General features: G+C 38.9%; 1 protein-coding gene across 8 annotated transcripts; it reads left to right on the forward strand.

The window, feature by feature from the left end:
* Positions 1–154: 154 nt before the first annotated feature.
* znf207a (zinc finger protein 207, a) lies at positions 155–12,513 on the forward strand. 8 transcript variants are annotated; one of them, XR_010898096.1, is made up of 13 exons: positions 155–287; positions 1,471–1,597; positions 1,684–1,822; positions 1,915–2,094; positions 2,178–2,253; positions 2,343–2,413; positions 2,510–2,655; positions 5,768–5,848; positions 7,698–7,919; positions 8,245–8,401; positions 9,523–9,707; positions 9,907–9,985; positions 11,075–12,513. XR_010898096.1 is itself a non-coding variant. In XM_067417780.1 (12 exons), the coding sequence occupies exons 1-11, from the start codon at positions 247–249 to the stop codon at positions 9,681–9,683; spliced, it is 1,401 nt and encodes a 466-aa protein (XP_067273881.1). In that variant the 5' UTR covers positions 155–246; the 3' UTR covers positions 9,684–9,707; positions 9,907–10,235. The 8 variants fall into 8 exon arrangements, 3 of the variants coding, with proteins under 3 accessions (XP_067273881.1, XP_067273862.1, XP_067273900.1); XR_010898094.1 differs by having other exon boundaries at positions 9,523–9,985; positions 11,075–11,129; positions 11,808–12,512; XR_010898095.1 differs by lacking the exon at positions 11,075–12,513 and adding an exon at positions 10,159–10,235.
* Positions 12,514–14,201: the final 1,688 nt, after the last annotated feature.

Below are 14,201 nucleotides of genomic sequence, written 5' to 3' on the forward strand. Positions count from 1 at the left end.
ATCATCTCCGGTTAACACGATATATTACGAAAGAACGTGAAGTATGGTATGGTAAAGTGAAAACAAGCTTAATTCAACATGTCCAAAGCTTTGCACCTCCTGTCCGGATGGTGGCGGCATTACTTCTGATCAGTTGTCAGTGAATGGGGAAAAAGCGTCGTCATGTCCTGTTTACTCCATTTTATTTCTGCTAATGGTGTGGTAGTTGTCAGTGTGCTGATTGCTGAAAAGGTTGATAAATAAGTCATGGGGAGAAAAAAGAAGAAGCAGATGAAGCCCTGGTGTTGGTATCCTTCTTTAAAAGCTATCGTACAGTTGTTCTATATGTTTCGACTTGTTTATTAGCAGGGATTGGCTCACTTCCTGTTTGCGAACGGCTAATGCATTGTTTCGCATGTTTCTCTGTTATCAAGGCTGTGTCTCAAAGCATACTGAGCTAGGTTACGTGTTTACTCACTAGACGTCATAAGCCTTTCGAATTCTATTAGAACGCCCGTTCGATCGCTGAGTGGGTATTAAAGTCACAGCCCAGTCTTTGTTCTTCAGCTGGGGATGATGGTGCAAACACGTTTTTATAATATACAGTCAGTCGGTCATTATCACTAAACAAGCCTACCAGGACCTACCAATTTATACATTCTCTTGATACATCATATATTTAGTGAGAGATGTAAATGTATATTTTTGTCTCTTTACATGTTACTTGTTGGTTTGTGCAACGTTTACACTAACAAAAACAGGCTATTATGTTGATACGGTAGAGAGTAGTCAACTACTAGAACATATAACGTTACAGTTTAGTGGTTGTTATACAACAATTTGACGGTTCAATTGCTCCATCGATCTTGCACAAAAACATTTGTTGAGAGCTTTATAATAAACAAATGTAACTGCTTTCATAGCCATTGTAGTGCCTAAATTCCACGTGAAACATTACCATGTGTAGAATATTTGGGGAAGAATACTTTTGGTCTGATTTCTAGACTGGAAAATGTAATGTTACTCTGAATTAATAAATTATCCATTTAGTGGAAATGTGATAAACTGTAAAATAATTATAAACATTTTCCTCTTAAATGTTTTATTGGGTAGAATAATCTTTATCTTCAATCCTTCTTTCATTAATTCCTCACCCTTATGTCAGTCCACTCCAAACCCATAAGACCTTCGTTCATCTTCAGAACACAATCATCTTTTTGATGAAATCTGAGAGCTTTCTGAGCCCTACATAGACAGCAATTTAACGAACACTTCCAAGGTCCAGAAAGGACCTTGTCCTTGTAACTCCAGTGGTTCAGCTTGAATTTAATGAAGCGATGAGAATAACTTAGTCAAAAGGCTTGAGAAACCGCTGTACTAGGGTGTTTATGAAAGAAGTGTGCCAAGAGATTTAAGCATCCTTATGATAACAATGTTGGCTTTCTGTTATGATTTATTTTTTTGTTTATATGACTTTAACGGCAAACTAAGGTACTGCAACAGGGATTTTGATGATGAAAAGATTCTCATTCAACACCAGAAGGCCAAGCACTTTAAGTGTCACATATGTCACAAGAAGTTATACACTGGTCCTGGTCTGGCCATCCACTGTATGCAGGTATGCGATGGGATTTTGTATTTTGTCCATATATAATACTTTTGAGTTACTGTATGTTCAAAACTATTTTTGTTTGTTTATTGAAGGTTCACAAAGAAACTATTGATGGTGTCCCTAATGCGATTCCTGGAAGGACTGACATTGAACTGGAGATCTATGGAATGGAGGGTATTCCAGAGAAAGACATGGAGGAGAGGAGACGTGTACTTGAACAAAAAACACAAGGTAGCACATTTAACTTCATATTACTTGTGCTCTTTTTTTTTTAAGCCCATGTAAACCCATAATAACTATATTCCTTTGCCTTGTGTGAACAGATAATCAGAAGAAAAGACAGAACCAAGATGACTCTGATGAAGATGATGATGATGAAGAGGCTGGACCCTCCTTCCAACCGCCAGCATCAACCGTACAGCCTCAGGCTGCCTATGCCCCTATGACTCAGCCAGGAATGGCCCCTGTCCCAGCACCAGGGATGCCACACGGAAGCTACTCAGGTATGCTTTGTAATAATACAAAAGACTCAAGCTTGTATGCATAGTATATTTATTATGTGTCTCTTAAATTACTTATCTCAAAGGAATGCCTCCAATGATGCCTGGCGTTCCCCCAATGATGCCAGGGATGCCCCCTGTCATGCCAGGGATGCCTCCAGGGTAAGCGTTAATGGAGTCTAAATATTGCCTTTCCATGTCTTAAATATTTCTTTCAATAACCTTTCTTTCCTGTTGCATGTAATCAATAGCATGATGCCAATGAGTGGCATGATGCCACCTACACATGGAATGCCCCCAATGATGCCAGGCATGCCACCAGGTACAGGAACCTTTAATATTAGGTCTCATTATGTATATTCTATATAAGAGAAATGTGTTTTCAGTTGTTCATGCTTATTTTTAATGTTGTGGTCAGGAATACCTCCTCCCATGGGCCATCATCCTGGCATACCCCATATGGCTCAGGCTCCTCCTACTAACACTCGGCCAGCTGTGCCTTCCACCACAGTGTCAACGCCACAGCCAAGTGTTTCCAAGCCACTGTTTCCCAGCGCAGGACAGGTATGCTGCCCTTCCTTGCTAGTTGCAGATCCGAAAGGCATTTGACAGAACCGAAAGTCAAATTAAATGTCTTTATTTCTTATGTCACTTTCAGGGACTGATTAGACTCGTACCAAGGGAAATACTGTACGGTCAGTTTTGTTCACTGTCAAGCATTTGGTTAGAAAGGGAGACCAGGATTATTAACACTTTTGCATCACTTCATACTACAGACTGTGATGTTTTCAGGTTTCCAGTGCTTCTAAATGTGGGTCTCAAACATAGAGTATCTAAGGCCCTGTTTACACCTTGTATTAAAATGCATTTTGGTTGATCCATTGACAAGTGGATGATACTAATTACAGGTGTAAAACATTTTGCACTTGTCCACTTTTGACCACTTCAGGCAGTCGATAACTCGTTTGGCCGGTTTGCCTTTTGTAGTGTAAGCGCTCGTGGTCGTATGCGTTCAAACAGCCACAAAAGACTGCCTACTCTCTGCCTACTGACCTAATGCACAAACATTATGGGAATCGCGTTAGCCAGGCAGGATTTAAACTTTTCCTGGATTTAAACTTTAAAATTTGCTTTTGAAGACAAAATGTACCAAGCACAATGTTCTCTCACCATTCCTGATTTCTAACACTGGCTGCATTCTGTGTGTTCTTGTGGCTATCAAGAGCAGTTATTATAAATGATGTGAGCTTATTTCATCCATTATTTCATCTCGAAAAGCCTATGCATTTACCCGCCAATAGACCTTCCCCTCAAAGAAATCAGGACTGAAGTGATTGAAAGTGGACAAAAGAGATTGATAAAAACATCAGGTGTAAACAAGGATGTGTTTCCCTCGTCTGTTTGTGTTCTGATTGATCAAAATGCATCTTAATACCAGGTGTAAACTGGGCATAAGTGCCAAAAGTGAAGTGCTGTTTTCCAATAAAAGTGTATGAATTCATACACTTTTTAGAGTTTACATTATAGTCCTGCAATTATTGCAAAGTGTTTAGGTTTCTGTTGCTGTATTTATTAATTTAAAAAACTTAATAATAATTTTAAGTTTTTGAAAACAAATTATAAAAATGTTCTTGTGTATATATGAAACGAATCGAATTTTTTTTGAAGTTGAGGTTGAACCAGTGGAAAAAAAAGGTCTACTATAACTGACTGAACCAGCAGAAAAAAACTCTGTTGTGGGAATCCTCAAGAGAACAATATATGATCTGAATAAACATTAAAGGTTGTCTGGCTATCACCAGACCAAGCTCAATTTAAGATCGAACATTGGTCTGGGGAGTCGGCTCTGTATTTTCTACTGCACAAGAGGTGTTATAAACAAGCATTATTCAAATGACTCTATGCAATTGGACAATCCTTTAACCAATCAGACCACAAGAGATGTGATCAACGGGCAACAACCCATCATTTCTCTAGCTGTGTCTCATTTAGGAAGGCTGCGTCCTTCGGAGGTCGCATTCAAAAGATCTATGCGTCATGATGGTGTATCCTTTCATAAAAGTAAATAGGACACTCCAAATGCGACCTTCGAATGTGCCCTTCTTTTACAGGAATTCGGAGTGTGCATGAGGTGTGTTCTTTGCTGCTGCAGAGAATCCACAAATATATGCGTCACCTTGACAACAATCATATTTTTTATATTATATGAAAAAACAGCACCACTGCCTGATATATATGTGCAAAAGTGGATGTGGTGTTTAAATGCAAGTAGTTTCAAGCTTGTTTGTTTTTAAGCTGTATTACCTCAAAGCTGTGGTAAACAGGATTACAAGTGTTTAGTGTTTTTTAAATGTTTAGAACAGTGCATTGCTGTCAAAGCAAGACACAATTCATTGTCAAATTGTCATTGTCAAATAATTTTCATTCATATAACTGGCGTGAGAGCGCAACGAGGCTGAACGTGTTGACATATCAACGTGATAATTCCTGCCTGTGTGTCCTACAAACAAAGGACGTCTCATTTAATTCTGATTGAGGGCAGTCCGTATACTGCATCCTTCACACGATGTGTCCCGTGGAGGACGCAGCCTTCAAAATTAAATGAAACGAGACACAGCTTCTATCTGTCATCGTAATAAACCCGCCATAAGCCTGTCTGTGATTGGTTCCTGCAAAAGTGTAACAGAAGCAGTAGAAATGAATGTACAGGTTTCCAGACTGAGTTGCCGAGCGAAATTAAATCGCCGGCAGATCAGGCTTGGTTCACCCAGTCTACATTAAAGTATTAGTTCACCCAAAATGAAAGTCCTGTCATTAATTCCTCACCCTTATGTGGACCCGTAAGACATTCGTTCATCTTTGGAACACAAAATCATCTTTTTAATGAAATCCTAGAGCTCTCTGACCTCTCCATAGACACCAATTTAATGAACACTTCCAAGGTCCAGAAAGGCAGTAAAAACATTGTTCAAATTGTCCATGTGACTCCAGTGGTTCAGCCTGAATTTTATGAAGTGGTGAGAATACTTTTGTGCACAAAAACAAACTAAAATAATTACTTTATTCAACAATTTAATTCTGGCCTGTGCCAGTCTCCTACGCAGTTTTCGTTGTGAATACAGTGCAGCTCCCGCACATGCGTCGAGGTTCTCACGTGACCAGCATCGGCTGCTGTAGAACTCAAAAGCACTCTGCAGTGGTTATAATGTAAACTTCATAAGAGACTGGCACAGGCTAGAAGAAAATGTTGAAAGTTATTTTTGTTTGGTTTTGCGCTCAAAAGGTTTTCTTGTTGCTTTCTTAAATTAAGGTTGAACCACTGTAGTCACATGGACAATTAAAAAAAAAAAATACTGCCTTTCTGAACCTTCAGGGGTCAGAGAGCTTTCACAATTTATAAAAGATATCTTAAATTGTGTTCTGAAGATGAACAAAGGTGTTCTGGGTTTGGGATGACATGAGGGTGAGGTATTAATGACAGAATTTTCATTTTTGGGTGAATTTTCCCTTTCAAAAGGGTCTATATTAACTATATTTACTCTGCTGGTAGTTTCAGAGCACAGTTTTAAATGAACTGGGGTTCAGTGTTAGGTGTGTTCATGATAGTTTTGGTGAGCAGCAGTCAGGTCCAGAATTAAATGGGGTCTTTATTGTGTGCTCTCTCTCCATGCTGCAGATGGGCACTCGAGCTCCAAGCACAAGCTCAGCCTCCTCCAGTCTGGACACTTTGTCAGCATCCTCTAAACCACTGTCCCAAGTATGCAATAGATTGCTGACTCAGTGAAAGAGCTTCTTCTTTATTTTCAACTATTGATAGAATGTAACTGCAGACAGACCTCAGAAAATTATGCCTCTTAAAAGTATTGACTTTGCTCTTGAGGATGTCTGTAGTGCTTCAGAAGAGTCAAAACACATTATTTTGAATTGAGGCTGATAAATGATAGATAGCTTAATTTTCTCTATTAAACTCAGTGTTTCTCTTTCTTAGTCTTCATAGTCCACCTTCATAGTCAATTTTAACTGTGTGTTTATATATATATACAGTGGCCCCAAAGAGTATTTGGACACATTGTAGTACATTCATGATCCAATTTCTACAACCAAAAAGTGTCCAAATACTTTATTTTGACCAACATAGCGGTTCTTTTATAATTTCCTGTAGGCCTTTAGCTATTGTTTCATCACATAAAACTAACAAACCTAATTTTGATAGAGAGGTACTGCTATTAAAAATTTGCCCTAAAATGATAATTTATAATCTCGTTTACATTTGTGTATATTTTTGCATTTAGCAGATGCGTTTATCCAAATTGAAGGAAGAGACAAACAAAACAAATTAGACCAGAGGGGAAAGTTTTGGAGAATTACATTATTTTTTTGTGAAGGACCAACAAGATGTCACTCATTCAGTGATCTTAGTTGACAGAAGTGAGCGTAAACTTGTAGGAGGGAATTGAGGTGGTCAGTCCAGAATGCCAGCACCAAAAGTGGAGTGAGGTCAGTAGGGTGCGACATGGGTTCTCTTTGGCTGATTGATGACCAGACGTGCTACTGTGTTTAGGATCATCTATAGAGGTTTAGTTGAGTTGGCTGAAAGGCCTGCCAGTAGAACGTTGCAGTAGTCCAATCTTGAAATAACAAGAGTCTGACAAGAAGTTGCGCCACATATTTTGACAGGAAGAGTCTGATTTTCTTAAAGCTACACTGTTTAACTTTTTTAGTTTTATTCTTAGCTAAAAACTAAAATATATGTGCTCATTAATGTATATTTACTTCTTTCAAGTAATAAAGTATTCTGGTAAGTTTATAATATGCCATTGAGAATACATACGGGTGAGGGGTTCGACTGCTGGTCACCATGTTGCTCCGCCATCTTTAAAGTACATTAGACAAAGAGGGACATACCCGTAAATTCAAGCTTCGCCTTTCACGTTTTAACACTCGATGGCATGGTGCCGAATGTGAAGAGGGGGATTGCCATGTTAATCTTGGACTAAATCGGCCACCGTAGGAGTTAAAACGAAATCAGAATTGAGAGGAACAGAAACTATTATTCACTGGATGGTCATATACCTTTACACCGCTAGATGGGGGGAAATATCACACAGTGTAGCTTTAATGTTGCAAGAAGAAACCTGCATGATCAGGTCATTGCTGAAAAATGGGTGGATTCATTTTATGGCTGAAAATAATCCTATACTAATGCCTAAATAAAAAATAAAACCCGTAACAAATTTATATTAAAGTAAACATTTTATTTTATTTGGGCATCACACTATTGTAATATACAGTATGAAAAATGATTTGAATATTAAATGAATTCAAAAGGAAATATTGACTTTGAGCATTAGATGGTGGCTTTTCACTGTAAAAATGTGTTTGCTCTCTATTTCTAGAAAAAAGTAAATAACACTTGATTTGATTGTTATATCTTGCATTTAAGTGTGACTCAAATACTTTGTGGGGCCACTGTATTCAGGTTTTTTTTTTCTTGCTCTGTTTTGTTTTTTAAAACTGCTTTGATTCTGTTAACTCTAGTACCTAAATGCAGCTTTATCAGAAATTAATCTTGAATGTATCTAATCTGCTATTTTGTCTCGCTTAAGGTCCAGCATGCTGGTTCTGGTGTAGCAGCCAGCTCCACTGCACCACCTTCCACTGCTCCCAAACCCACATTCCCAGCCTACACCCAGTCCTCCACCACCGCTGCTGCCAACAATAGCAGCACTGTGGCCAAACCGGGCACCCCAGTCACAAGTAAGCCCGCCACCCTCACCACTACCAGTGCAACCAGTAAGTTGATCCACCCTGATGAAGATATATCACTGGTAAGTGACCCTGTTTCTGTGCTTTGTTTTTCAAGCTTTGCAGAAATAACTGGTCAGATTTGGAGAGGTGCATGCTTGCATTGGATAAAGCAACTGGTTCATTATCTCGTTACAAACCTGTGTCTTTCTTTCCTCTGTGGAACAACAATCTGAAGAATGTTTTTGTCCATACAGTGAAAGTCAAAAAGGTCCAAAACAACACTTGTCCCCACTGACTTTCATTTCACAGTATCTTCTTTTGTGTTCCACAGAAGAAAGGGAGGAAGCTAAAAAGTCCAAATGTATGTCTTACCACCCTGCACCCTTTGCATTATCTGTTTGACAGGAGGAATTGCGAGCACAGCTGCCTCGCTACCAGTGTAAAATCCCTAGTTCGGGACAGGCCCACGTATCTTCCCCACCAGTTGCACCTATGGGAGGCGTGTTGCCGCCCCAGCAGGGCATTTCTGCGCAGCAGCCAGGTGTTAGGCATCCAATGCAAGGTATGGTGCATATGAGTGCTCTCAGACTTTTGGGTGCCCACTGAATATCAAAATAATAGCTCAAATTTTACGCTACTCTTTGAAAGGAGGCATAAATACATTTAGTATGTTACAAAAGATTTTTATTTCAAATACAAACCCGATTCCAAAAAAAATTTGGACACTACAAATTGTGAATAAAAACAGAATGCAATGATGTGGAAGTTTCAAATTTCAGTATTTTATTGGGAATACAACATAGATGACATCAAATGTTTAAACTGAGAAAATGTATAATTTTAGGGGGAAAATAAATTGATTTTAAATTTCATGGCATCAACACATCTCAAAAAAGTTGGGACAAGGCCATGTTTACCACTCAGGCATCCCCTCTTCTTTTTATAACAGTCTGAAATCGTCTGGGGACTGAGGAGAAAAGTTGCTCAAGTTTAGAAATAGGAACGTTGTCCCATTCTTGTCTAATACAGGCTTCTAGTTGCTCAACTGTCTTAGCAAACGGCATGGTGGATTGTGTTCACCGACAATGTTTTCTGGAAATATTCCTGAGCCCATGTTGTGATTTCCATTACAGTAGCATTCCTGTATGTGATGCAGTGCCGTCTAAAGGCCCGAACATCACGGGCACCCAGTATGGTTTTCCGGCCTTTACCCTTATGCCCAGAGATTGGTCCAGATTCTCTGAATATTACGATGATATTATGCACTGTAGATGATAATGATAACTTCAAACTCTTTCTAATATTGCTCCACTCTTTTTCGATAGTATTGGGGGAATTGGTGATCCTCTGCCCATCTTGACTTCTGAGAGACACTGCCACTCTGAGAGGCTTTGAGATTTGTAAATTCTCAAAAAAATGTACAAAAATTATTGCATTCCTTTTTTTTTTTTAATACACCATTTGTACAGTGTCCCAACTTTTTTGGAATCGGGTTTTTAAATGCTGTCCTTTTAAACGTTCATCAGTAGCACAACTGCTTTCAGCATTGTTAATGATAAGAAATGTTTCTTGAGTTTCACATCAGCTTTAGAGCAGTATTGTGTATTAGTGTGGAATCGCAGTGTAAAAAAAAAAAAACAGATTTTTGTTATAAATGCAACTAATCAGTTTCTTCTCATGTAGGGCCATATGGTGCTCCACCACAAGCAGTGCCTGGGTACGTCCCAGGAGGGATGCCTCCGTATGGGCAAGCCCCACCCATGGTTCCTCCTTATCAGGCCGCTCCCCCTCGGCCTGCCATTGGCATGAGACCTCCAGTAATGTCTCCTGGAGGCCGATATTGAAGAGTCGTCTCTGGTCTTCATTAGGTTTGGTGATTCAACCATTTTACCATCTAGTGGCGTGCTTTACAATCCAGATCAGTAACCGTAACCCTTCTTGCAATGAGGAGATGGAGTAATCAAACTGTGTAACGCATGGGACATTTGATTTTACCAAGTCTTTTATTTGGACCTACCCTTTGTTGCAGATCATACAGTTTGGCTTTTTTTCTCATGTTTTGTTTAGGTTTTTAGAAGTGAAGTGTAGTAAATATGGTTCGTAATAATTTGAAGCGGCTGGAGTTTCGTACAGCACCTTTATCAAGGCAAGTCACTGTAAATATACTACTGTACTAAAAGTGTGAAGCCTTCGCAGCACCCATAGGTGCTGTTGGACGTCCTGTCCCCAGCTTTGCTTGGTGAGGGCTTCAGATAGCTGTCACTGTTGAGTTTATTTTTCTGTGTCTGCTTGTCTACATTTACAGTGTTCTCTCTGTAGGGCCAATAACAAAAGGACTCCTGTGAATGATATCTGTACTGTTCCACTATGAATTGTAATAAACAATTGAAATCTAACGGCTGTTTTTTCATGAGCAAGTAAAGGACAACCCCGTAAGGTTTGTACTACAGATGATCCACATGATGGCTGTTATTTGTATGAAAGCTGTGTGTTTACTGTGTACTGGAATGCATTTATGGAAAGCCGAAGCGTTTGCATCCACGTTTGATGTTCTTTCATATTGAAGTTTGAGTTTAAAGGGGTCATATTGTAAGGTGCTCTTTTGACATAAATTGATTTTGTGCCATGTAAGCTTGATTTAACTTTAAGGCCTCCTAAAAGACCACCATCAAAAAATCTCACAATACTTGACATTTACACATTGTGATGCCTATTTGGCGTTCGGAAGCTTGGACCACCCAGTAAGCCTGAGTTCGGATGGGTACCGTTATTCCTGAACAACATAAAACCAACAATATCAAACTAACAAGGTCTCCGATCATTTCAGTCTGATCTTAGCAGTTTGAGCGGCACATTTTAGTGCAGTCGAGGGCGCTTTAAAGGTGCTACAACAGTAAGTCAATTAAATTGTAACGATCAGAGACAAAGTGGAACATTTTATTCTTGTTAGTAGGGAATAACAATGGACCTCAGAAGTAAATGTGTAAGACCCATTTAAATATTCAGCTCATTATGGAAGAACATATGGCTCTCAAAGAGATATAAACAACCATTCAGATGGCAGTCTTCCTGAAGATCACCGTCTTGTAAAAGAACCCACATGAACCGAAGAATCGTTCGTCCGGTTTAAAGCTTGTTACTTGACTGTGATTTTCAGAAAGATGCCCAGGTAAGGGTGTGACTGTAGTTCCCTGTGGTTGTTGTCCTAAACTGAGGATTTCTCTTCTCCTTGTAGCAATGCCATGGGACTGGCTGAGGCAGAGTCTCAGTGTTGCCCTGCACAGGCTGAGGCAAGTCTCACATTTTCTCTCTTTACTCTCTGTATTCAAGGGGCCTCACAGTCATTTGGCTGTTGGATGCAAACGTCCCCAAACTTCCTCTAAGTTTGGTGATGGCCCCCAGTTTTATTAATATCAGGGGAGTTTTCATAACTAACTCATAGTTTCAGCTAACATGTTAAATGTACACAAATATGCTTCAAAAGTTCGGGGTCAGAGATGAATGTTTCTTGAGCAGCAAATCATCATATTATAATGATTTCTGAAGGATCATGTGACTCTGAAGACTGGAGTAAAGATGCTGAAAATCCAGCTTTGACATCAATAAATTACATTTTAAAATATATTACAATAGAAAGCTTTTTCTGTACTACAGTTCTTACCGTATTTTTGATCAAACACATACAGAGTTCTTTCAAGTTCAAAAACATTTAAATTCTTGCTGACCCCAAACTTTAGACTGGCAGTGTATGTTAATATAACGTAATGTTATTATTTTCAACTTCATCTGTCATTCTGTCGATTACCACAGACAATGACTCGTCTCGCAGTTTGTACGAAACAAATGGGAAAGGAACATGCAGTACTTAATGAACGTTTAGCAGTTATGTCAGCTAATAAGCATTTAGAAAATGTTACTTGCATATAAACATTACATGTGTGTAATGTAATTCCCATTTTTACAAACAGAAGGATGTTGAAATTATTCAGGATGCCACAGATTCTGGCCACAAGCATTGTTGAAAATCCAGAAAAAAAAATTGAAATCCTTGTGGTAAGTTATAGTCTGCTTTTGATACAATGTAGTTTCATAATACGGAAATGATGCGGGTGACCCGTGGCACTGAGGAGTAATGTGTGATTTTGTTTCTTTGACATTTACAAGCTCTTTCATTGGTTTTGGAGATGTTTGCCATGGCACTAATGTATCAATCCACAGAACTACTTCAAGGAATCATTAAGCATCAAGCTAACTGTATAAATCAGATGGATTTGTGTTTTGTAAAGTACTGAGTCGGTTTACTTTTTCTTTTATTGGTCTGTTTACTACTTATCTGTTCCCCTTGATTTTTAAGGAAAACTTAAACCAGGACTCCCTTTACAGGTTAAGTATGATATATTTTGGATTTGTTCACCAGCTGTTGATGGGTAGAGATTTGATTAAAAGCTAACTACATTGCTTTACTGGTCACTGTCTACTAGTTGTTGTTTTTTTTGTTTTTTTGGAGTGGTAAGTTTGGTTAAGCTTATATAGTCCTTGTTTTCTAAACCATTGTTCATTTTCCTTTTTACATGATTTTGTTTTTCCTTTTTTGTTTTAGTTTCCATTTACTCATGATCTGTGTTTTTGTTTTTTTCCTGTGCAGCACAAAGTGGTTGCCTTTTCCTTTAGTCCTACTTGACAATAAAAGTTGAAATAAATAAACTGAGTGAGCTGTCTTTTGTTTATTTGGTCATATGTTGTATATTGGCTGGGTTTTACACACAGGCCTTAGTTTAATTAGGACATTTAAGTAGCTTTTGTAAACGCTTTAGGAATCATTATTGGTCTGAATCTTGAGAAAAAACAATGGCACTGACATTTCTTTTAACAAAGTATTTTAGTCTAGGACTATCAATCAATCAACTTTATTTATATAGCGCTTATACAATGACAATTTTGTTTAAAAGCAGCTTCACAGTGTTAAACAGGACAATATTGCAACAAAATCTGATTCGGCTGTACAGTTGTTCTGGAGAAAACAATGTTATCAGCTTAATTTATCATATAGCAGAAATGTTGGCAGACCAGTATTATAGTTTATAGAATTAAATAAAACCTAATTAATCCATTTTATTTCTATATTTAGTTGAATAACTTAACTTTATTATATCATAATTTTAGTGTCCCCAACTGAGCAAGCCAAGCCAAAGGTGACAGTGGCAAGGAACCAAAACTCCATCAGGGCATGATGGAGAAAAATAAACCTTGGGAGAAACCAGACTCAGTCGGGGTGCCAGTTCTCCTCTGGCCTATTAACAAACAGTATGATAATTATTCTGGCAACCATACAGGTCAGAAATCATTACATTGGCATATTAAAAATGTCTGGGTATCACGCAAGAGACAGGATTATTAAGGATGGCATGGCGATTACAGAAGAATATGATTATTTGACAGATCGGAGTCGTCGTGCCGGAGACAGGTTTATTGAGAATGACGTGCTGGTGAGGCAAATTCAGAGGAGGCACCAATTCATCTCTGCAGACACTCCAGGCTGCGCTGGTCATGTCTGCGCGCAGGGTCCACCATCCGATCCGGACACGGCCTGGATCCAGCTGACTACGGTAAACCTCGGGAAAAACAGAGAGTTGTATGCCATAGTAAAGATATGCGTTTTTAGTCTAGATTTAAACTGACGAGTGTCTGCTTCCTGAAGAGTTTAGTTGTTAAATAGGAAAAGGATTGACCGCCTGCAGTTGATTTCGATATTCTAGGTATCATCAACTGGCCAGAGTTTTGAGACCGCAATAGACGTGATGAGTATACTGGGTTAAGAGCTTGCTTAAGAACATGCCTTAAAGTTCTGCATAATTAAGGGCGTGGCCACTTTAATTGACAGGTGGATAGCCATTTATCCGCTGTCTGTTAGCCATCACATCACCTCAGCTCCGTCCATGTCCCGCTTCTTTGCCCATGTTCTATTATCCGGATGTGACGTGCAGTGATGCATTGCCAAGATGGCAACAGCCAGCTCGTCTCTATTTTGCACTTCAAAACTGCATTTCAGAATCTTATGGGTGATGTCATGGACACTACGTCCAGGTTTGTTTTACAGTCTATGGTTTTAATCAGGAGATTCTGTACTCATTCAGAAGATCTAACAGTGAAAACACAGAAACCCGGAAATTTCCGTTTTTGACCTGGAAGCGTTTTCTTACAAATAATGGAAAATTCAGTTTGGTGGGAAAAGAATTAAAGGGTTAGTTCACACAAAAATTAAAATTGTGTTACCCTAATGTCGTTCGACGCCCATAAGACCTCTGTTCATCTTCAGAACACAAAGATGTTTTTGTTGAAATCCGATGGTTCAGAAAGGCCTT

This window comes from Pseudorasbora parva, chromosome 2 (assembly GCF_024679245.1).
Source record: "Pseudorasbora parva isolate DD20220531a chromosome 2, ASM2467924v1, whole genome shotgun sequence".
Lineage (NCBI taxonomy): Eukaryota > Metazoa > Chordata > Actinopteri > Cypriniformes > Gobionidae > Pseudorasbora > Pseudorasbora parva.

Coding starts and splice junctions, on each gene's coding strand:
- znf207a (XM_067417761.1), top strand. CDS start 247: ATGGGGAGAAAAAAGAAGAAGCAGATGAAGCCCTGGTGTTG. Junction 288..1,470: donor CAGATGAAGCCCTGGTGTTG/GTATCCTTCTTT, acceptor CGGCAAACTAAG/GTACTGCAACAGGGATTTTG. Junction 8,402..9,522: donor TGTTAGGCATCCAATGCAAG/GTATGGTGCATA, acceptor CTTCTCATGTAG/GGCCATATGGTGCTCCACCA.